General features: G+C 41.4%; 1 protein-coding gene across 8 annotated transcripts in view; it reads left to right on the forward strand.

The window, feature by feature from the left end:
• ZNF521 (zinc finger protein 521) overlaps positions 1-21,217 on the forward strand; it is a 315,240-nt gene that overhangs the window by 117,978 nt on the left and 176,045 nt on the right. For all 8 annotated transcript variants that reach the window (XM_083187494.1, XM_083187489.1, XM_083187490.1 and 5 more), the window contains one exon: positions 487-3,839. In XM_083187494.1, coding sequence (XP_083043620.1) covers positions 927-3,839 — 2,913 coding nt within the window. In that variant the 5' untranslated portion in view covers positions 487-926. The remainder of the gene's footprint in view (positions 1-486; positions 3,840-21,217) is intronic.

Here is a 21,217-nt window from a genome sequence, read left to right on the forward strand (position 1 = left end):
ACCTATGACCTCAGTGTTGTGAGGCAGTATTGCTAACCATTACACCAGCCATACTGCCCAATGGCAGCCATGCCCAAACTGTCCCACCTGTTTTAGAGGCAAACTGAAACCAAGTACTCCCCTGAACAACGCCCAGGGGGCTCTGGCTAAGTTAGTGGGCACCTTAGGTAGTAGTGCAGCTTAAACATACATAATTTGTATTACCTTGAGAAAAGTCTACCACAGACATTCCCAACCTTGGTCCACAAGGCACACTAACAGGTGTAGGTTTTAGGGAAATCCAGGCTTGAGCACAGGTGACTTAATTAGCACCTCACTTATTATGATTATACCATCTGTGCTGAAGCCTGGATATCACTAAAACCTGCATTGTTAGTGGTGTTCCTTGATGACTGAAGTAGGGGATGCCTGGTCTACTATCTGTAACTATCTCTAATGTATTGTTTTTGAACTCTAATCTCTAACATCATTTTGCATCTTTCACAGATGGTGCAGATGTAGAAGATGATCCATCTTGTTCCTGGCCAGCATCATCGCCATCTAGCAAAGACCAGGCATCCCCCAGCCACGGAGAGAGTTGTGACTTCGGTGAAGAGGAGGGTATTCCAGGATTGCCATATCCCTGCCAGTTTTGTGACAAGTCATTCAGTCGCCTCAGCTATTTAAAACACCATGAACAGAGTCACAGTGACAAACTCCCTTTCAAGTGTACATATTGCAGTAGACTGTTTAAGCATAAAAGAAGTAGAGATCGCCATATAAAACTACATACAGGGGACAAAAAATACCACTGCAGTGAGTGTGATGCAGCATTTTCTAGAAGTGATCATCTTAAAATTCATCTAAAGACTCATACCTCCAACAAGCCATATAAATGTGCCATCTGTAGACGAGGGTTCCTGTCCTCAAGTTCTTTGCATGGTCATATGCAGGTTCATGAGAGAAATAAAGATTGTTCACAGTCTGGAGCTAGAATGGAGGATTGGAAAATGAAGGATACGCAGAAATGCAGCCAGTGTGAAGAAGGGTTTGACTTTCCTGAGGATCTTCAGAAACACATAGCCGAATGTCACCCTGAATGCTCTCCGAATGATGACAGAGCTGCTATCCAATGTATGTATTGCCATGAACTTTTTGTTGAAGAAACTTCCCTGTTGAATCATATGGAACAGATGCATAGTAATGAGAAGAAAAACTCTTGTAGCATTTGTTCTGAGAATTTTCACAGCATCGAGGAGCTCTACAGCCATATGGATAGTCACCAGCATCCGGAATCATGCAATCCTAGTAACAGTCCCTCCTTAGTTACTGTAGGCTATACCTCAGTATCTAGCACCACCCCTGATTCAAACCTTTCTGTGGACAGCTCAACAATGGTAGATGTTGCTCCACCACTACCTAAAACTCGTGGTCGGAAAAGGGCTTCTCAACAAACTGGCGATGTCAATGCCCCGTCAAGCAAACAAGCAAAAGTTACATACAGCTGTATTTACTGCAGCAAACAGTTATTTTCTAGTCTGGCCGTTCTCCAGATACATCTTAAAACTATGCATTTAGATAAACCAGAACAGGCTCACATCTGTCAGTACTGCTTAGAAGTCTTACCTTCTCTTTATAATCTAAATGAACATCTTAAACAGGTACATGAAGCTCAGGATCCAGCACTAATAGTTTCTACTATGCCTGCCATGGTGTATCAGTGCAACTTTTGCCAAGAAATATTCAATGACCTTAACATGCTCCAGGAGCACATTCGAAGTTCGCATGGATTTGCAAATCCGGTTGCAAAAGACAGTAATGCATTCTTTTGTCCCCACTGCTACATGGGGTTTCTCACGGACTCCTCATTAGAGGAGCACATTCGTCAAGTTCATTGTGATCTCAGCAGTTCTCGTTTTGGCTCTCCAGTGTTAGGTACCCCTAAGGAGCCTGTAGTTGAAGTGTACTCCTGCTCATACTGTACCAATTCTCCTATTTTCAATAGTGTTCTTAAATTAAACAAGCATATTAAAGAAAATCACAAGAATATTCCGCTGGCATTAAACTACATCCACAATGGAAAGAAATCTAGAGCGCTGAGTCCCTTATCTCCTGTTTCTTTGGATCAATCCTCTTTAAAGATGATGCAGACCATTGGTGGCACTCCTTCAAGACCTGCAGGCGAGTACATCTGCAATCAATGTGGTGCCAAGTATTCATCCCTCGACGGTTTTCAAACTCACTTAAAAACTCATCTTGATACCGTTCTGCCAAAACTGACGTGCCCTCAGTGCAACAAAGATTTCCCAAACCAAGAATCTCTTCTGAAGCATGTTACTATTCACTTTATGATCACATCTACATATTACATTTGTGAAAGTTGTGACAAACAGTTTACGTCAGTGGACGATTTGCAGAAGCACTTGTTAGACATGCACACTTTTGTTTTCTTCCGTTGTACCCTGTGCCAGGAAGTGTTTGACTCCAAAGTTTCTATTCAGCTCCACCTGGCCGTAAAACACAGCAATGAAAAGAAAGTATACCGCTGCACTTCCTGTAATTGGGACTTCCGCACAGAAACTGACTTACAGCTCCACGTGAAGCACAACCACCTGGAGAACCAGGGAAAGATCCACAAGTGCATTTTCTGCGGTGAATCGTTTGGGACGGAGGTAGAACTACAGTGCCACATTACAACCCACAGCAAAAAATATAACTGCAAATTTTGCAGTAAAGCTTTCCATGCCATCATTTTATTGGAAAAGCATTTGAGGGATAAACACTGCGTATTTGAAACCAAAACCCCAAACTGTGGTACCAATGGTGCACCTGAGCAAGTTCAGAAAGAAGAGGTTGAACTTCAGTCTTTGTTGACAAATAATCAAGAGTCTCGTAATAGTCACGATGGGAGTGAAGAGGATATCGATACCTCTGAACCAATGTATGGCTGCGACATCTGTGGAGCTGCCTACACCATGGATTCTCTTCTGCAGAACCATCAGCTCAGAGATCACAACATCAGGCCTGGCGAAAGCGCAATTGTCAAGAAAAAAGCAGAGTTGATTAAGGGAAATTATAAGTGCAATGTTTGCTCACGTACCTTTTTTTCCGAAAGTGGTCTAAGAGAGCACATGCAGACACATTTGGGGCCAGTGAAGCATTATATGTGTCCTATATGCGGAGAACGCTTTCCATCCTTGTTGACTCTTACAGAACACAAAGTCACACACAGTAAGAGTTTGGACACTGGGAGCTGCAGAATTTGTAAACTACCTCTACACAGTGAGGAGGACTTCTTAGAACACTGTCAGATGCATCCAGATCTGAGGAACTCATTGACAGGGTTTCGCTGTGTTGTATGCATGCAGACGGTGACCTCAACTCTAGAGCTTAAGATCCATGGCACATTTCACATGCAGAAGACTGGAAATGGATCTGCAATTCAGTCCACTGGCCGTGTACAGAACTTGCAGAAGCTGTTCAAGTGTGCTTCTTGTCTGAAAGAGTTTAGATCCAAGCAGGACCTGGTGAAACTTGATATTAATGGTTTGCCCTATGGTCTGTGCGCTTCTTGCGTTAATCTTAGCAAAAGTGCCAGTCCAACTGCTAATATGGTTTTAAGCACTAATAGATCTACCATAGGTCAAACTGATAACCTACCCTGTATAGATGGTAAAAATAAGACCTCCATGTTGAAGACACGATGCTCTAGTTGCAATGTAAAATTTGAATCTGAAAATGAACTTCAAAACCACATTCAAACAATCCACAGAGAACTTGCATCTGAAAATAGCACAACACAACTGAAAACTCCACAAGTTTCACCAATGCCCAGGATCAGTCCATCTCAATCTGATGAGGTAGCTATTCTTTCATTATATAAATCTGTGTATATATTCTCTTCTAAGTGTGAAATTAGATTTTTAGACATGTGTTTTTTTGTAGCGCAGCACTTTACAAGGATGGGGGCACACAATAGTTAGGGTCTGGTACAAAGCACACAATAACTACACAGGGATAACCCAGAAGAATACAGAAGGCTAATATATCCTACGATGTATATGGTAGATAGGAAGAAATGTGATACCAATTAGCACCAATAGACAGATGAGCGCAGTAGTGTTTCAAAATGGAAATTCTTTTTCTGTATTTAAATTTTGAGGAATTAATATACAACAGGAGATGGGGATACAGACAGAAATGGGGAAGAAAACAGTCATCCTTTTTTTGCACAGGATTTTTATCATACTGGTTCTGGAGCTACAGACTGTGATAATAGGCCAGGTGTCCAGAAATAGTGCTTTGTGACCGGACTGTAGTAAATGATTTCCACATTTTCTGGCTGTGTATGTTAGAATAATAAACTGCATGGTGGGTGTGTTTGGTTAGGTTTATAGGGTGAGTGAGTGTGTATGGCTAGGGTTATAGGGTGAGTGGGTGTGTATGGCTAGGGTTATAGGGTGAGTGGGTGTGTATGGCTAGGGTTATAGGGTGAGTGGGTGTGTATGGCTAGGGTTATAGGGTGAGTGGGTGTGTATGGTTAGGGTTATAGGGTGGGTGAGTGGGTGTGTATGGTTAGGGTTATAGGGTGAGTGGGTGTGTATGGCTAGGGTTATAGGCTGTGGGGTGCATGAGTGTTATATAGTTAGGGTTATAGGCTGCAACGTGTGTGGGTGTTTATGGTGAAGGTTATATGTCACACTCACATACACCATACAAATGTCATGTATAAAATTAGGGTGAGTGGGTGTGTATGGTTAGGGTTATAGGGTGAGTGGGTGTGTATGGTTAGGGTTATAGGGTTGAGTGGGTGTGTATGGCTAGGGTTATAGGGTGAGTGGGTGTGTATGGCTAGGGTTATAGGGTGAGTGGGTGTGTATGGTTAGGGTTATAGGGTGAGTGGGTGTGTATGGTTAGGGTTATAGGGTTGAGTGGGTGTGTATGGCTAGGGTTATAGGCTGTGGGGTGCATGAGTGTTATATAGTTAGGGTTATAGGCTGCAATGTGTGTGCTGTCTGCTGACTACACGTGTGATATGATGGGTTATGGTATATCAGACTCCTCCCATCATACTGTGCCTCCACATTGCTGCCATGTATGTGCTGTCTGCTGACTACACATGTGATGTGATGACCTTCTGCAGTAACTTCCTGGGGTCCCGTGATTATTTCTATTGTCTGATGGGGTCCCAGAGCAAAATAGTTTGAGGACCCCTGGTCTAGGCTATCTGCAGTGGACATGGTCACACCCATGGCCATGTGCATTCCACTTTTTTAAACAAAAAGTTAGTAACTTTTTAATGTATTATTACATTTATGTAGAATATAACAGAGTTCAGGTCATTAGCTGATAACCAAAATATGCGTCTTATTATTTTAGACCCCTGAGGCCGTATCATGACCTAAACTAGAGCTTCAACGTTTAAGAGTCATTCTAACCCTTTTATACAAAATGTCTCATTAAACATATACCTATACAGTATTGTTATCATGCCTAGCGTAGGTTAAGAATGACTGGGTTGAGGGTTACATATCCTAGTAAGTGATATACGCCTCCTTTAAAGCACTAAGTACAATGCACATTTAATTTGCATTGCTGATGCAAATTAATTAAGTCAATTCACACTAGATAATTGGGATTTACATATTATTTGTTTTAATGTTATCAGTATTTTGTTTTGTTTATTTTTTGCATTTCTATGTGGATTAATGGGAAGTGATAGGTTCAGTAGTTGTCATGTTTTATTTTATACATTTGAGCTACATATTAAACACTGTACTGTTCCACAGTGTCAGATTGGGGCATCAGGGAAATGCAGTGGAAGGGTCCATGGTTTAGGGGTGTGGCTAGTCACAACAGGAGTTGTGGTCAACCACCACAGAGTCTTGAACAACCATTAAAGAGGCCATAGCCTGCAGACAACATTGTCACTATGCTGCATGGAATGGGCTCCTTTATCAATTAAATTTATAAATACTGATTGTTCATGCAGTAAAATCTAGCAAGTATGCATTGTTGCAGTATATAGTTATATATGTGTAATAAAGCATATAATGATGACGCTGTCTATATATAACACATTAATGCACTCCATATATAATAATGTTAGTGGGTGACGGGGACTTGCTGTTCTACTGCACAACTGAAGGTTTTTTTTATTTTTTAATATACTTTTTATTTGGGCTTTTAAGTATTGCAAAGCATTTAAATGACCAATAAGATACATAATAATCAATTACATATCAATCAAACAATTTGGTCTGCTGAGATGAGAAGAGTATAACAATTATTAAATTATCCTTGAATAAACCTAACAAGTACCTATTGATAACACAAATTAAGTCTACATTAAGCTCAATACAATAGTCATATTGAGGAGTAATACAAATTAGAGGGGGGGGGGGGGATAAGGGTGATGGTGGGGGGGGAGGGAGTGGATGGGTATACAGTCGGCAAGAGGAATTTTGGCAGTATATATCATTATAATGAGGATATAATAAATTTTAAGACCAGATTTCACTTTATAGTATAGGAGTTGTCGGTGTGACTCTGCTACATTAAAGTCCCATACTGTATGTCCTATGTCCCTAGGTAATAGGGTTTGATAGATGCTGCGCTGCTATGTAAGGGCTAACCTTGGACCAGTGACGATTTTCAAAATAGCTTAAAATTATTTATCTTGAGCTGTCGTCCAAGGATTGAATAAAGGGATCCCATTTGTTGTGAAAAGAGCGGGGTTGTAGAGAGTCTTGGTTAATGATAGCTCTTAGGTCATAATATAGGAGGCTTAATAACTTCAATTTAAGTTCTTGAATAGTGGGTCCTAACGTTGAGGTACAATGACATAAAATCACATTTTTTGTCATAGTTAATATAATTACTAATAAAGGTATATAAGATGAAACCTGGTTATCTAAAACAGGCATTGAGATGTTAAGAATGCTTTTAGTACTGTATACCAAATAACCTTGTTCCAAAGTTTACGTACTTTGTAGCATTCCCCAAAACAGTGTAGGAATTTAGCATTTGCCATAGAGCATTTATTGCATCATTTGGAATCATATACTTTCGTTGGGCAGGGGATATAAAGGCTCCATGGAGAAACTTTAAGTGAGTTTCTTGTAGATAAGCTGAGCCTAGGTATTTGGCATATAAACAATAATTTTCTAAGATTTTTTCTGAGACAATTTTGCTAGACGGTATATCGTCCCACCATTTAGATAAGAGAGTAGTAGAGTAGTTTGATATAGTTAGTTTTAAGTTTTTGTTTTTTTGAACAAAAAAATTCAGCCTAGCATCTACAGCCCAGGGGTACCGGGGACAGCAACCTCAGCCCTGGATGAGTGAAGCCTAGGGGGCCGTCATTAAAAGTTTCCCCTGGCTGTGGCATTACCCTACTGGATGCTGTACCAGTACGGGTTCAAAAATATTAGGACCCCTAATTTTTTGACCCCCATATTTTTAGAACTAGAACCAGTCTAAGAGCCCGGGCTGGTTTCTTAAATATGGGAGAACCCCTTGTTCTAAAAAATTACTCCCTATCACATCTCACCCATGATGTTGAAATTCTTGTAATGGAAGTACACTGTGACCCAAACATGGCTTATTGTGTAGGAAAATAAGCAATGTAGCTCTACCTTACTTCCGAGGTACACATTGCGATTTGAATTTGACCCTAACTGTTCACAGTCCTACCCGACCACGCAGTAGAATTTAATGACTGCCATTGTCCCAATTATATCAATAAGCCATGAACTCAGCAAAACCTAAACTCATGCCAAAAGTGGAAAAAGACTAAACAAAAGCAGAACTAGATGATTTCGTTGCTGGGGCTTCGAAACTCAGTGAAATGGCCATTTCTGCAGCATAACTGTATTTACACTGAGTTTCACTGCAGATTAATTTATCTGATCTTGTGCAATGTGTTTTATGTATTACATATTACTATGTGACTTTTCCCCAAGTATTGTGCTGTTTATGACAAGCTGTTGACCAATGTGCCTACAATATGATCACTGTCCCACTGCAAAGAACCTAAGCCTGTATTGGACAGTGAATTAAATGTTAAGGTCAGGATATCTGTTAAATAAAAAAATAAAAAATTCTTCTAATCCACATACATGTGTCAATCTTGTTAGACAAGTATCACCCACCCTGCAGAATTGACTTGTAGACCCCACAGTATGTGGGCTGATAATTGTCTGCCTTTGTTTCACGGGTCCTTCATTTAATGAGTTTTGACCTGAAGAATAGAAAGGGCTTAATTTATTATTTTGTAATTTTCAGTACCCCATAAAATGAAGAGCCTGAACGAAAGTAAATTGGAAGCAGTATTGTGCCTGGGGAGTCTCTGCATTACTCTGCTTGCTTAGAGGAAAGAGTAAAATCACCACTTACATGTACTGCTGCTATAAATATTACATATAGCATATTGCAATAGTCCGTGCAACAAGATGAAATTCGCACAGATACACAGATCATTTCCTTTGACAACTTAATCTTGTAGAGAGCACTACAGATTCTATTGCAATAAAAAAAAAGTAACATCCACATTTGACATTTAAAGGGACACATAGTCATCACTTTCCAAGTTTAATTTTACCACAACATAGTAAAGGTCAAATCCTCTGTGAAATATGGGAATTTCATTGAAGTTCATGTTTTTTTTTTTCCAAAGGCATATCTGCAGAATATGAAAATAATATCATTACATTGTTTTCATAGCGGTTTTTCCTCCTATTTCTCTGTCACTGTAGGTCAGTCTGGCTGTGCCTCTGGTGGCTGCACTCCCGATGTGAAGTCTTAGCTTGTCGTAACCCACACACTCTCTGGTGTTCCTTCATGAGCCAAGTAGCAATGTATTGGTTGTTTTAATTAAGCCCTTGAAGATTCACTGTACAGTTCTACCATATACAATTTTTGTTCGAAATTGATCTGGGCCCTCACCTTAGAAATCCTTTCCTTCTTAGGGATTACATCTTATTGAAAATTCAGGAAAGACGATATTTCCCTGTAGATGGTTCAGTATCAAGTGTTGATACTGTTCTACATTCAGAGTAATTGAGGGGAGGAGAAACGCTGTTCCCTAAATTGATGATTTCTGGATTGTTAGCTGGGCACGTTAAGCTTGCAGTTGCTTGCATCCATAGATCTCCTATGCAGCTCACCGAGGCGGAAAATAGGCCTGCAGGAAAAAATGGACAGCTTGGTTGTATCAGATAAAAATGTGACCGCTTCAGGCTGCATGTGTAAAATGTAGTGACAGATGTAGCTGCATATAAGATAATGTCTGTGAACCAGTGAAGAGGACATGTATGTATGGTTAAAGAAGAAATGTGACGTCGCAGATTCCCCACATAGCACACCTCCAGAGATTGCAGTCAATTTAAAAATACAGAATGTCGGTGAGATCTCTTTTACACTGAATGAACGTTTTGCCGTACATGCAAAATGGTCACGTCATTGTCAGGTCTTTAAAATTAATAACCTGTACGACAACCCCCAGGTAACAGAACCCAACAGCCCTGTAAGAAATCTGACTACCTATAAAATAGGTATCTGGGTGATAAGGCGGCAGTCAATCGGTCACCATTCATATTGTCGCCATGGTGAAATGTCCATATGACAATGGTCAACGCATGAAAATGTCGACTTGAGTTTTTTTTAACAGTTTTCTATTTTGGAACTTTTTCTCAATCATCCACGTGGCTACCAATTGGGAACAGTAAAGTATGGAGTGAGGCGCCCTGCTCGAAGCATAGTGAGTGAAGCAGTACACTGAGTCCATGTAAAGAGATCTACAACTTAACACAAAACAAATTCTCACCATATGTCAACCTTATGTCTGTTGACCTTGTGTCCTTCGACCTTTTTCGGTCAATCTCGTCATGATTGACCTGTTCATGGTCAACCTACTGATGGTGCCAGGCTCATGGAGCCTGCTACCGGTGCAGCAGCCACCACCCCACACTGTGGAATGTGGTACACGTGCATCGGAGATGCTCAGGGGGCCCCATTCCCGGCCATGAGCGTACGAGAAGCTCACGCGTCCACGTGTGCTGGTGCACCTGCCGCCAGATACGGGCATCTGGTGTGCCAGCAAAGCCGATAACAAAGGCTCCATCTGTAGTATGCTAAACCCCAGAGACTATGGGGACAGGATTCAGTGTTATTGGTCAGGAATTTTTATTTCCTGGTGTGCATCCTCTAACAAAATGGCTTCTGCTACAGGATCTGGACAAGACCTTCTTCCTCTAAGCTACTACTTATGTCTTACTCATTACTTACTACCACTGAAAAATGTTACTATAACATCTTCCTAAAATGTAGAAAAAAATCTAAATATATGATATATAATCACCTATTTTATACAGTGGGGTGCAGAGAATAGATTTAACGGTATTTTTGCATTCTCTCACATGAACCGACATATGAGGGTATAAATTTGTAGTCTCTTACAGGACCCTTATAGGAACGCTATATATAAACAACATTAAGTTCTGAAACTGCGCACTTGTTAACTGATAAATGGATGCTCTTACATTAGGGATTACTGCTTCCTTTTCCTCTGTGTTTTGCAGTAGTGTGACTCAATCCCTGCCTCTGGTTTGCACTGATGGCTTCAGTTAACAGTGTTCACAGCGGTTCAGTATGTATTGTATACAATGAAATGTCGGCAATGACATCAAGGACAATGTTAGGTCGTACTATGTATCTTGACTTAATGCTGTGATTTCAATCATCTTAATAGTGTCCGCTTTACAGCTTCAAACATGATGGTAAAGCAGTGGTTCCCAAACTTTTTTCAATCACGGCACCCCTAAGTATCAGAATATTTTTCACGGCACCCCTAGCACAAACGTTTCTAATTGAGAAGATAAGAATTAATATTAAAGTAAGTAAATTGTGTTTATATCTAATCCTTAGTGTCAGTTATGTGATGGGGGACAGAATTTACTTCTGTTTGTCCACAATTTGCTGAATACATTGGTCAAAAAATAATTTTAATGGGTCATGGACCACCAATCTAGGGCACCCCTGTAAATCCTCCAAGGCACCCCAGGGTGCCACGGCACACAGTTTGGGAACCACTGTGGTAAAGCATAAGTTTAGCGCAAATCATTTGTGTCGGTTTCAAAATAATGCTGCCCTGTTCTCATTGGCAACATTTTGACTGTTAAAGTCTTTTTTACATCAGTGTTTAAATGTACCATTCATTCCCAACTATTGATTTACTATTTTCATGGATTTGTCAAAATAACTCCTCAATAGAAGCCTATTTTGGTCCTCTATAAAGGAGCTGAGCAACTGACTGGTGGAGAAAAACCTGGCAGCGGTTCCTTTAATCCTGGGATGGGGAACCTTCAGCCCTGCAGCTGTTGTTGAAGTACACATCCCAGAATTCTTTGCTACAGTTTTAGCATGGGAAAATAGCAAAACTGTAGCAGTGCATGCTGGGATGTGTAGTTCAGCAACAGCTGGAGGGCCATAGGTTCCCCCTCCCTGCTTTAATCCTATTACATTGGGTGCTGTTTTCATATGATAATGAATTCCGGGGATTCAGTATTGAATCCCGGCGGTCGGGATCCCGGCGTTCAGAATCCCGACGCCGGAATCCCGACAGCCGAAATGCCGACAAGGGGGGGGACGTGGATCGCCCTCCCTTGCGGGCTCGCTGCGCTCGCCACGCAGCGGGCCCGGTGCCTCGCTACGCTCGGCACACTAATTTATTCTCCCTCCAGGGGTGTCGGCATTTCGGCGGTCGGGATTCCGGCGTCGGGATTCTGAACGCCGGGATCCCGACCGCCGGGATTTTAACTGCATCCCGAATTCCGGCAATGTATAAGTTACTGAACCGCTCTACCAGTTGCCAAAATATAGTTGGTAACACAAAAGTACAGTAAATTAAAATCAATGGGTGGTGCAACCCCTTGTATTAGTTGATCTGACATGTGCATTAGCACTGTTGTTTCCTAATGACACTTTGTGTTGGCTTTCAATGTGCCCGGTGCCCTCACAGGAAGAGTTATTTATATAGCGAAGGTGCGACACTCAGGTCTAAAATCATGTAACTCCAAAATTACTTATAACAACATTTCAGTTATATTGTAACTGTTTTCAAGTTATGAAAGAAACATACCTTAATGCCAAAGCAGACAATGCGTGAACGCCAGGAGCTGCAACAGGACTGCTGACTCATCTGTCCGGCAGCAGCTATTGATGACATCATCATGTACGGGGCTCTACCGGTTCACTCTGTCAATCATGCACCACAACCAGAACAACAATGATACTATGCCATAGAAAAAAATTCTAATAAGTAAACAACAGGCAAAGTATAAACAGCTATAGCATATATAGCCAAGTGCCTGGCCATGATTAAGAGAAATAGGAACTGACTATATAGGTTGACTATATTAAACACAATTTGAGAAAAGATGCATAAGAAATCTTTTCATTAATCCCTCTGGGGTACACAGTGTCAAGCTGAGCAATCCACTGGGTTTCTCACAAAGAAGTTTGATCACACGAAGGTGGGATACAATCAATCAAGCGATAACGCAGGCTGCTAAGAAAATGTTTGTTTAGCGCAAAATGGTAAGCAACCGGCTGTTTGCTAATTCCCAAAATGAGGGCAGCAAGTATAGCCGATCAGTGCTCCACCATGCACTCTTGCACTCTTTACATTTCCATTCTGGCATCCGCCACGGCATAACATTCGATACATTTGTATATCAATATGATATTACTTATAATAATAGTCATTAAAAATCTTGGTACTTGTGTATTTGCAGGGCGCCCACTAAGCTATTTGCTTAGTGGGCTATTCTGCATAGTGAAATCGCACGCGGTTTCCGTGCCATGCGATCTTACTAGTTAATTTATTCACTGCACCCTTCCCGCAGATCGCATCGCATGCAAAATCGTATGTGATCACATCGCACGCAAAATCGCATGCGATTTAGCACATCACCCCAAGTATACATTTAGCGCACCCCCACTATCCAACGTGGATAGGGGGGGGGTATGAAAAGGTCGGGAGGACGCGTAACCGCGTCCCCTCATGGGGCTCGCTGCGCTCGCCATGCTTCGGGGTGACGTGGATAGTGGGGTTGTGCATGGGTGCTTTTAAAATGAAGTACCATCACATCTCATCGCATGGGTGCTTATACAATGAAAAATCGCCCCGCAAATGGCATGCGATGCGATCCACGGGCAGGGGTGCACTGAAAATTAACTAAGGAAAATCGCATCGGATTGCACCACAAAATTGCATGTGATGCGATTTTCCTACGGTGCCATACGTATGTAAATTGGGTGCCCTGCAAATACACAAGTACCAAAATCTCATACTTTTTGAGTCACAAGGGCAGATGTACTAATAGTTAATAGTGATACAGCAGAGACAGAGATAAAGTACCAGCCGATCTGCTCCTAACTGCCATGGTGTAGGCTGTGTTTGAAAAGTGACAGTAGCAGGTTGGTACTTTAGCTCTCATCTGCCCCCTATGCTTGAGTGGCTAATTTAGGTCCAGGGTTCCAACACAGTTGCTACTATTAATAACTGTCTTGAATGTATGGTCATTTCAGATATTATGAATCACAGAGACATTAGACCCATACTGTATATATTTATCAGGCTTTATTTAAGGATATGTCTTGCGTGAACTGTAAGCCCATAGAACTGCCCTGGTATTATCAAAATCATGCCAATAGTTTAGATATTTCTGGGGGACATTTTTAAGCACAAATTGCAAGGTGCGGCATAATTCCTGATGGCAGCCAGTGTGTTCGTCATCTTGGTTCAGAATACCAGAGCCTGCAACCCTGTGTGCGGATCTTGGTCTTGCATTTGTGTAGTCAGGGACAAAAACGAACCAGTAACATATGAGCCAAGTGAGGGTAACATTTTGCCATAGATGATGATCCACCATTGTCTGAAAGGGTCTTTAAATAAGACCTTTAATCAGGTTGTAATATAAAGTCATATATGAGGAGTTAAGCCTATACAGGTGTAGCATGTATGATACATCTTGATATGATCTATGAAATGAGTTATGTTTATAATCCTTCCAAAGTTAAAAAGCAGAAGGTGGGTTTGGTTCCAATAAATAATCAGTTTCCAGTATTTAACATTCAAGCTCTGCCTTCAGGTGATTATTTTCTTATGGAATTGCTAAAACAATACTCTGAGAGCTAAATCTGAGGGGATTCAAATAGCATTACTTCATCAGAAATGTATTTTCGATTAGCAACAATAAGACCTAAAGTATTTTATTAGGCACTAAAGAAAAATAACCAGTTCAGGGGAAAAAATACTTTGTTCTATTTCTTCTTGAAAAGGGATTTATGCATGCAATCTAGAGTGGAATAGTTCTATATAAAAAGCGAGCCCATCTGAAGACCAGAGACTTATTATGTGGTTGTACTGTACATCAACTAGATTTCCAGCTGTTTAATAAAAGTACACCATCTAGCAATTGGACTTCTTGTGAAAGTGTTTCATTATATTTGACTAGTGATAATGTAACTGGGTTAATTGCAACCGTTGTACATGCCCCTCACAATTCCCATTCTGGACACAGTGGGAAATAAGTTTATCCACACTCTTTCCATCCACGTATTTTTTGTTTTATTTCTACCCCTTTCACACTGCACCTCGGTCCCAGGTTATTGCCGGGTTGGTGGCACATGGACCCAGGTTGAGGTGCAGTGTAAAAGCACCACAGCTTTTATAACCAGGGTTGACCAAACCGGCACTTCGACCTGGGTTATAAGAAAAGTTAAACCCGGGTCACCCTCTGTATAATGGGAGACCCGGGTTTAATGTGAAAGGGGTATTACTGCCCACCCCAATAATAGTTAATGTGCTGTAAGGAATTGACCTAGCTTTATGCTAATGGTACCCATATGCTAATATGATTCGGGCACTTTTAATCCGATAAATCGGGTAAAAAAATATGCCCAAATCGTATGTTCCTAACCTCTGATTCCAGTCCAATGAATGGTCCTGCTCACATCAGCGGATCAGAGCCAGCGATCGCAAGAGTTGCACGTAGGTTTTGGCAGATCCCGACAGACAGCGGCCAAGGTATTGCGTGCGAGAGAGTTACATTTGGGTGAGTTATTTTGTTGCTGTGCAGGGTAAATACTGGCTGCTTTATTTTTATACGGCAATTTAGATTTTCATTTGAACACACCGCACCCTAAATGTAACTCTCGCTGCACATGTTACATCTGCCCCACCTGCAGTGCACATGGTTTTGCCCATTAGAGAGAAAGATTAAGCTTTTGCGAGCCAACCTGAATTATTCCCCTCGTTTGATAGTCCATGTTATGGGGAATACAGATTGCAAGCTCCACTGAAGCAAGGTCTAATTTGAAAATGTTTATCGGTTATTAAATAAATAAAATGTGCCTGATCTTTATTGACAATTTAGACTGCATAAGGGTTTTATAGAAACATAATACTGGCCTTCCTTTTGTCAGCTAGAACATAACATTTCTACCAAGTTCAATTTAAGTGGGTAAGTAGGGTAACCGAACTGGACATTATCATAATATAATATTGCCATACAACAGGAACAAATATTGAAATGATAATGAACACAGAAGAAAAAAATGTTAGTCCCTTTGTGACTTATCATTAAAAGCTGAAACGATGCCATCAGGGAGATTTGGCAACTACTGGGTATTTACTGCTGCCTTTTCCTACGTCGTTTCTGAACATTTCTGTATGCATTTCTGTATGCAGTAAAAATAAAAAAGTATTTAAAATGCAGAGTACTTTTCTTCACCTACAGGGGTTCATTTAAAGTTCAAACCACCTTATCTACATTCAAACCACCTACCTCAAATATTCATCTAGTATACAAATATACTGCAGCAGAAAGATAAAGGTAACCAACCAGGAATGTATAGGCCCGTATTCAATGCGGCTGGCGAGGGAGTTAAACGGTGGGGATCGCAGAAAACAACCGATCCTTGCTGTTTAACCCCCACGCGGACCGCTCACCCTGTTCTACATTCTAGGGGAATTCTCCATGTTACAGGACGGCGAGGATTCCCCCAAACAGCGAGGCTCGTGGCTAATGCGGCTGCTGTTTTAGCGGCCGCATACGCCAATTCCCCCTCGCACCATTTTCAGCATATGCAGGGGGGTCAGTTGAATACTGACCCTGTGAGCTGTGACAGCGAGCAAGCAGCATTGAATACACCCCATAGTATTCAGTTAATTGTTTGTAGATGTGTTCATGACATCAATGGCCTATCTATAATGGGTGCAAGGTGTGTGGTGCACAGGAGCCCCTTGAGGGGTCACACACCCCGCACATCCTGCACCCATTTAATTATAATCCCTCAGTCGAACACTGGCTTCACAGCTGCAAAAATCACTGTGAAAATGGCAGCTGCGGCCATATTCAGGCGATTCGCACATGTGCAATAGAGATGTCCCTTGGAATGCAGTGCAGGCGCCATGTTCTTGGAGACCTGTACATGCACAGTAGACTTTGGTAAAATGCCAGACTCTTCTGCACAACCGGAAAGGAGGGGGCTCTAATTAGAACCTGAACACCATCGACTCCTCTCATAAAGCAACTGCATATATATCTTTTCATATGGATAACTAATTACTCACCGTATTCTTGTCCTTACCATGTCCTAAACTTTTATAAAGCTAATCTCATGTTCCAACTCATAATGAACTATTTTATTCAACATGAAATCGTCAATATAAGGAAACCTTATGTTAATAGTAAGAACTCTCCTTGATTAAGCAGAAGAATTTTCTGTAGAAGTTTTTTTTCAATCTTTTATATGTATTTGAGGATTTAGGCAGTTGTCCAGTATTTCCACATCTAAATAATTTACCACATGTGTGTAGCATGATGGACTTCATATTGTTTGTAAAATGGCTTTGTACCCATTCCAAGACTGATGAGGAACAAATTACTTTCTGAGACATATGTAGAAGTAATTTCCACTTGTCACAGTGTCAAATGAAACCTGAATGTACCAGGCTGAAGAGTCAGAGCTTCTGCTAAGATGCAGAGGTGGTAGCACTTCTTCATGGCAGGTAACTGGTCTGCATGGGAGTAGCAGCACATGCAGCATTTTACCTTTGATTTTATCAAAGCAGAAAAGGTTTAAGGTTCCCATTTATCATGGATCGCATTTACAATGCGATCTAGGCGGAATATTACCGATCCTAACTGCGGGATTTACCATCCCTGACACGCACTTACAGGGCTCCAAAAGGAGCTCGTCCCTGCCGTGTGCTGAGCCAGGCGCCGGGCTACAATGGGCTACCGCCATCTCAGAATGAGAATGAGATCAGGCAGCTTCGCATCCCCTATATAAACCTATGGAGGAGGCGGCCGGCGGCGGTACAGCAGGGACTGCAGCAGGGATCGCAGGTTTCTGCTGTGGTCCCTCCTACATACATGGGGGTTGATACTTACTATTTGCAGCTAACCCCCGAAAATGGGTGTTTTCAGGGATTTAGCCACAAATATTGAATGATAAATGGCCCCTCTGAATGCATGCATGGCTCCTGTATGATTCGATTTCTAACATTTTCTTTCTCGACAATGACTGGATGATATTTAATTACGTACAAATGTTTAAACAAAAAAACCCACACATTTTAGAAATCGGCTGTACTTTCTTTTTTTCACAATGTCTATTTGAAGGATATGGTCATTCGGTCGACCCTGGTAATAGGTCGTCATAGGTAAGATCGACACAGTCCGAAGGTCGACACAAGCATTAGGTCGACAGTCAAAAGGTCGACATGAGTTTTTCATTTTTTTTGTTTTGAGCCAACGTGTGCCGACAGGCGATATTTCATGCCCTACCATCCACTACGGCGTGGTGGGAGAATAAAATATTGTGCCAAGCATAGGGAGGCGCCGTGCCCGAAGCATGGCGAGTACAGTAAGCCATGCAAGGACAAAAAAACCCCATAAAAACTCATGCCGACCTTCCCATAGTCAACCTAATGGTTGGTGTCGACCTTACCCATGTCAACTTAGGCTTGTCTACCTTCAGTGGTAAATCCAATGCATGTCGACCTAAAGTTGTTCGACCCAATGAGCTATACCCCTATAATATACATATCTACATTACTGTGCAATAGTTTTAGACAGGTGATGAAAAATTGCTGAAACGTAAAAATGTCTTAAAAAATAAAAGTGTTAATGTTATATTTGTTCAGTAACAAAATGAACAGAAGAGAAACCTAAATCAAATCAATATTTAGCCTGACCACAACTTCTAAAGAGCATCAATTCTTATACTCGATGATGGTGAGATGACCTTTGTGTGCCATATCATCACTTCTAGGACTCCTTTTTCTTGTTTATACTGAAGATAGTTCTTAATGACATTGGCTGTATGCTTGGGGTGGTTGTCCTGCTGCAAAAGAAATGTGAAGCCAATCCGAAGCCTCCCTGACGGTGGATAAGTACCTGCATGGATATTCCAACATTGAGGACACCATTAATTCTGACCAAATCCCCAACTCTATTTGCTAAAATACAGCCCCAAATTTGAAAGGAACCTCACCACGCCTGTAGACACTTATTATCAACCCCCCCTCCAGCCCTTGGGCAAGCAAACTGTCTTCTGTTAAAGTCAAATATTTCACATCTTGACTCATCAGTCCAGAGTACTAGCTGCCATTTTATTGCACCTCCGTTCCTACAGTATGTTTTTCATAGTTGAGTTGCTTGGCTTTGTTTCCACTTCAAAGGTATGGCTTTTTGGCCGCAATTCTTCCATGAAGACCACTTCTGGCCAGACTTCTCCTATGGTGTACCAGAGTCTCATTGGTTCTAAACTAATGGAACTGCTGGACATCTTCTGATTTTTTTTTTTTTTAAGATGTGTCTTCTTCATCTTATAGACTAAGATTCAGAATTCTTTCCGAAATGGGCAAAACTATATTACATTTGTCCCACCTGCAGGTGGGACAAATGTAACATGTGCAGGGCGTATTAGATTTGGGCAAGCTGTGTGCAAACTGAAATCTAAATTGCAGTGTAAAAATAACAAAGCCAGTATTTGACCTGCACAGAAACAAAATAACTCGCCTAAATCTACCTTTTTTGCAATCAACTCTGAATCAGGCCCTAAGTGTCCTTGGCAGACAACTGTGTCTATGATCCTCAATATTGACAGTTTCAGCATGTCTCAAAACCCCAGGGTGCTTTGAAATCCTTGCTTGGGAGAGACCTTGCTGATGCAGTATAACTACTGGGCCTCTAGTTGACATGTGAGATGAAACGTGAGTCTTGCACAAATTCACCTTTGTAGCAGAAGTGTTGTTCCTCTCCAAGTTTTAAACCTCCTACTTAGCTGTTTCAGTTGATGACTACATATGAAAAAGAAGATCCTCATTACCTTTCTGTTATGATTGTATAATCATACACCTGACCTTAGTTCCCGACTGTGCTTAGATATAGCTATAATACCCCCTGATGAAGTCTTGAGCGATGAAATGATATTCGCGTGGTTTGGAAGACACCTAAATGCATCATGTCAGAAGCAGAGTTCCAAATCTAGCATGAACGAGGCACTACCTTGACAGGTGCCGCAAAAGAGATCAAATGCTGTCTGCAGTAAGCGTTGTTACTTGTTGATACTGACCAGTGTGCGCCCCTCTTCTCTTTGCTTTCTGATATGTGTATATGCATATATATATACTGTATATACTAAAAATACCTCACTCAATTATTCCAATCATAATTTTGCCGATTCTTTAATACAAACATTGGCACAATGCCGAATTTTGTCAAATGATTGAATGTTGATGTTTTTTAAAGGCTTTTTTTTGTGAAGGTGCACTGTATAGATTGCAAATAAAATGCATTCTCTACTTTTCAATTATACCCCTTTCACACTGCGCAAATATCCCAGGTCCGACCTGGGTAGTTGCCAGGTCGACCTGGGTCCCTGAGTGGTGTGAAAACGACAAAAGGAAAAACCCGGGTCCAGCAACCCAGCATTCTGACCCAGGTTAAAAGAAGGGTCAAGCATCCCGGGTCCCGTTTATACTATAGGGAGGAGGCAGCGTCCGCTCCAAGCATTGCCTCCTCCCCCGTCCCATGGTGGCCGCTGACCGCCTCGCCCCCTGTGATGTCAGCAATCCGGCTTATTGCCAGGTCGCTGGTGGGAGCTTCATCTCGCAAATGCAAGTTTGGTCCCAGGAAGGACCCGTGTCCAAATACCAGGTGCGACCCAGTATTTGTGATGTAAAAGCAGTATTAGTGTCTTCCAATTAATCTATTAGAGCTATATATACATATTTGCTTACAACATACAGTAAGTCACCCTAATGCCCCTCATGCACGGTGCGATTAGGGTTAAGTATCGATTCATTTTGACTATAAAGTCAAAATCCTAATCCACATTAAAATGGTTTTCCGCTGATTCCGATGCCAATTTGATCCCGATGCATGGCCCCCGCAGCACCAAATAAAAAAAATAGACTGTGCAGGCAAGACTATACAGTACAGAGCTGTACTATATAGTCCAACTCAAATGTGTACACGGCACAGTGCGATTTGATCCCGATTTAATTGGGATTGCATAGAAAATGAAATGCACTGTGTTTTAAGTTTCTGTGTAGAAAACTGCATTATTGAGCTTATGTGGAGTAATCTAGTTTCATTTTGTTGCTATAGGTAACACATTCAGTACTGCTGTGTGTGTGGTTCTGTGTTATACTTGATTCAAAAACTGGATGATGCAACCAGGAAACCGGCAGCTTGCTGAGGATGTCACTGGCTAGACACAGATGCTGCACATGCATGCCTGCCATAAGCGCCTTCAGTGCTGTTGGAGAAAGTGTGCTATATAAATAAAACTTACTTACATTTGTAATTAATGGTCACAATCATAGGCGAATCTAGAATTATGGTAATGGGTGGTCTCAGATCTAGACATATCAGCAGCGGGACAAAAAAGGGGTGTGGCCTCATGGGAAGGAGGCATGGCATCACAAAAAGGGGTGTGGTATTACACTTTAGACCATACACAGTAATGCCCATTACACATTTTAGCAAACTCCGTAATACCCATTACACATAAAGCCACACGCCATAATGCCACTTACACATAAGGCCACACACCATAATGCCCATTACACATTGTGCCACACATCATGATGCCCATTACATACTATATAAAAAACCGTAATGCCCATTACATATTTGCCACATAAGTGCTGCTTACC

Source organism: Crinia signifera, chromosome 5 (assembly GCF_055691185.1).
Source record: "Crinia signifera chromosome 5, ASM5569118v1, whole genome shotgun sequence".
NCBI lineage: Eukaryota > Metazoa > Chordata > Amphibia > Anura > Myobatrachidae > Crinia > Crinia signifera.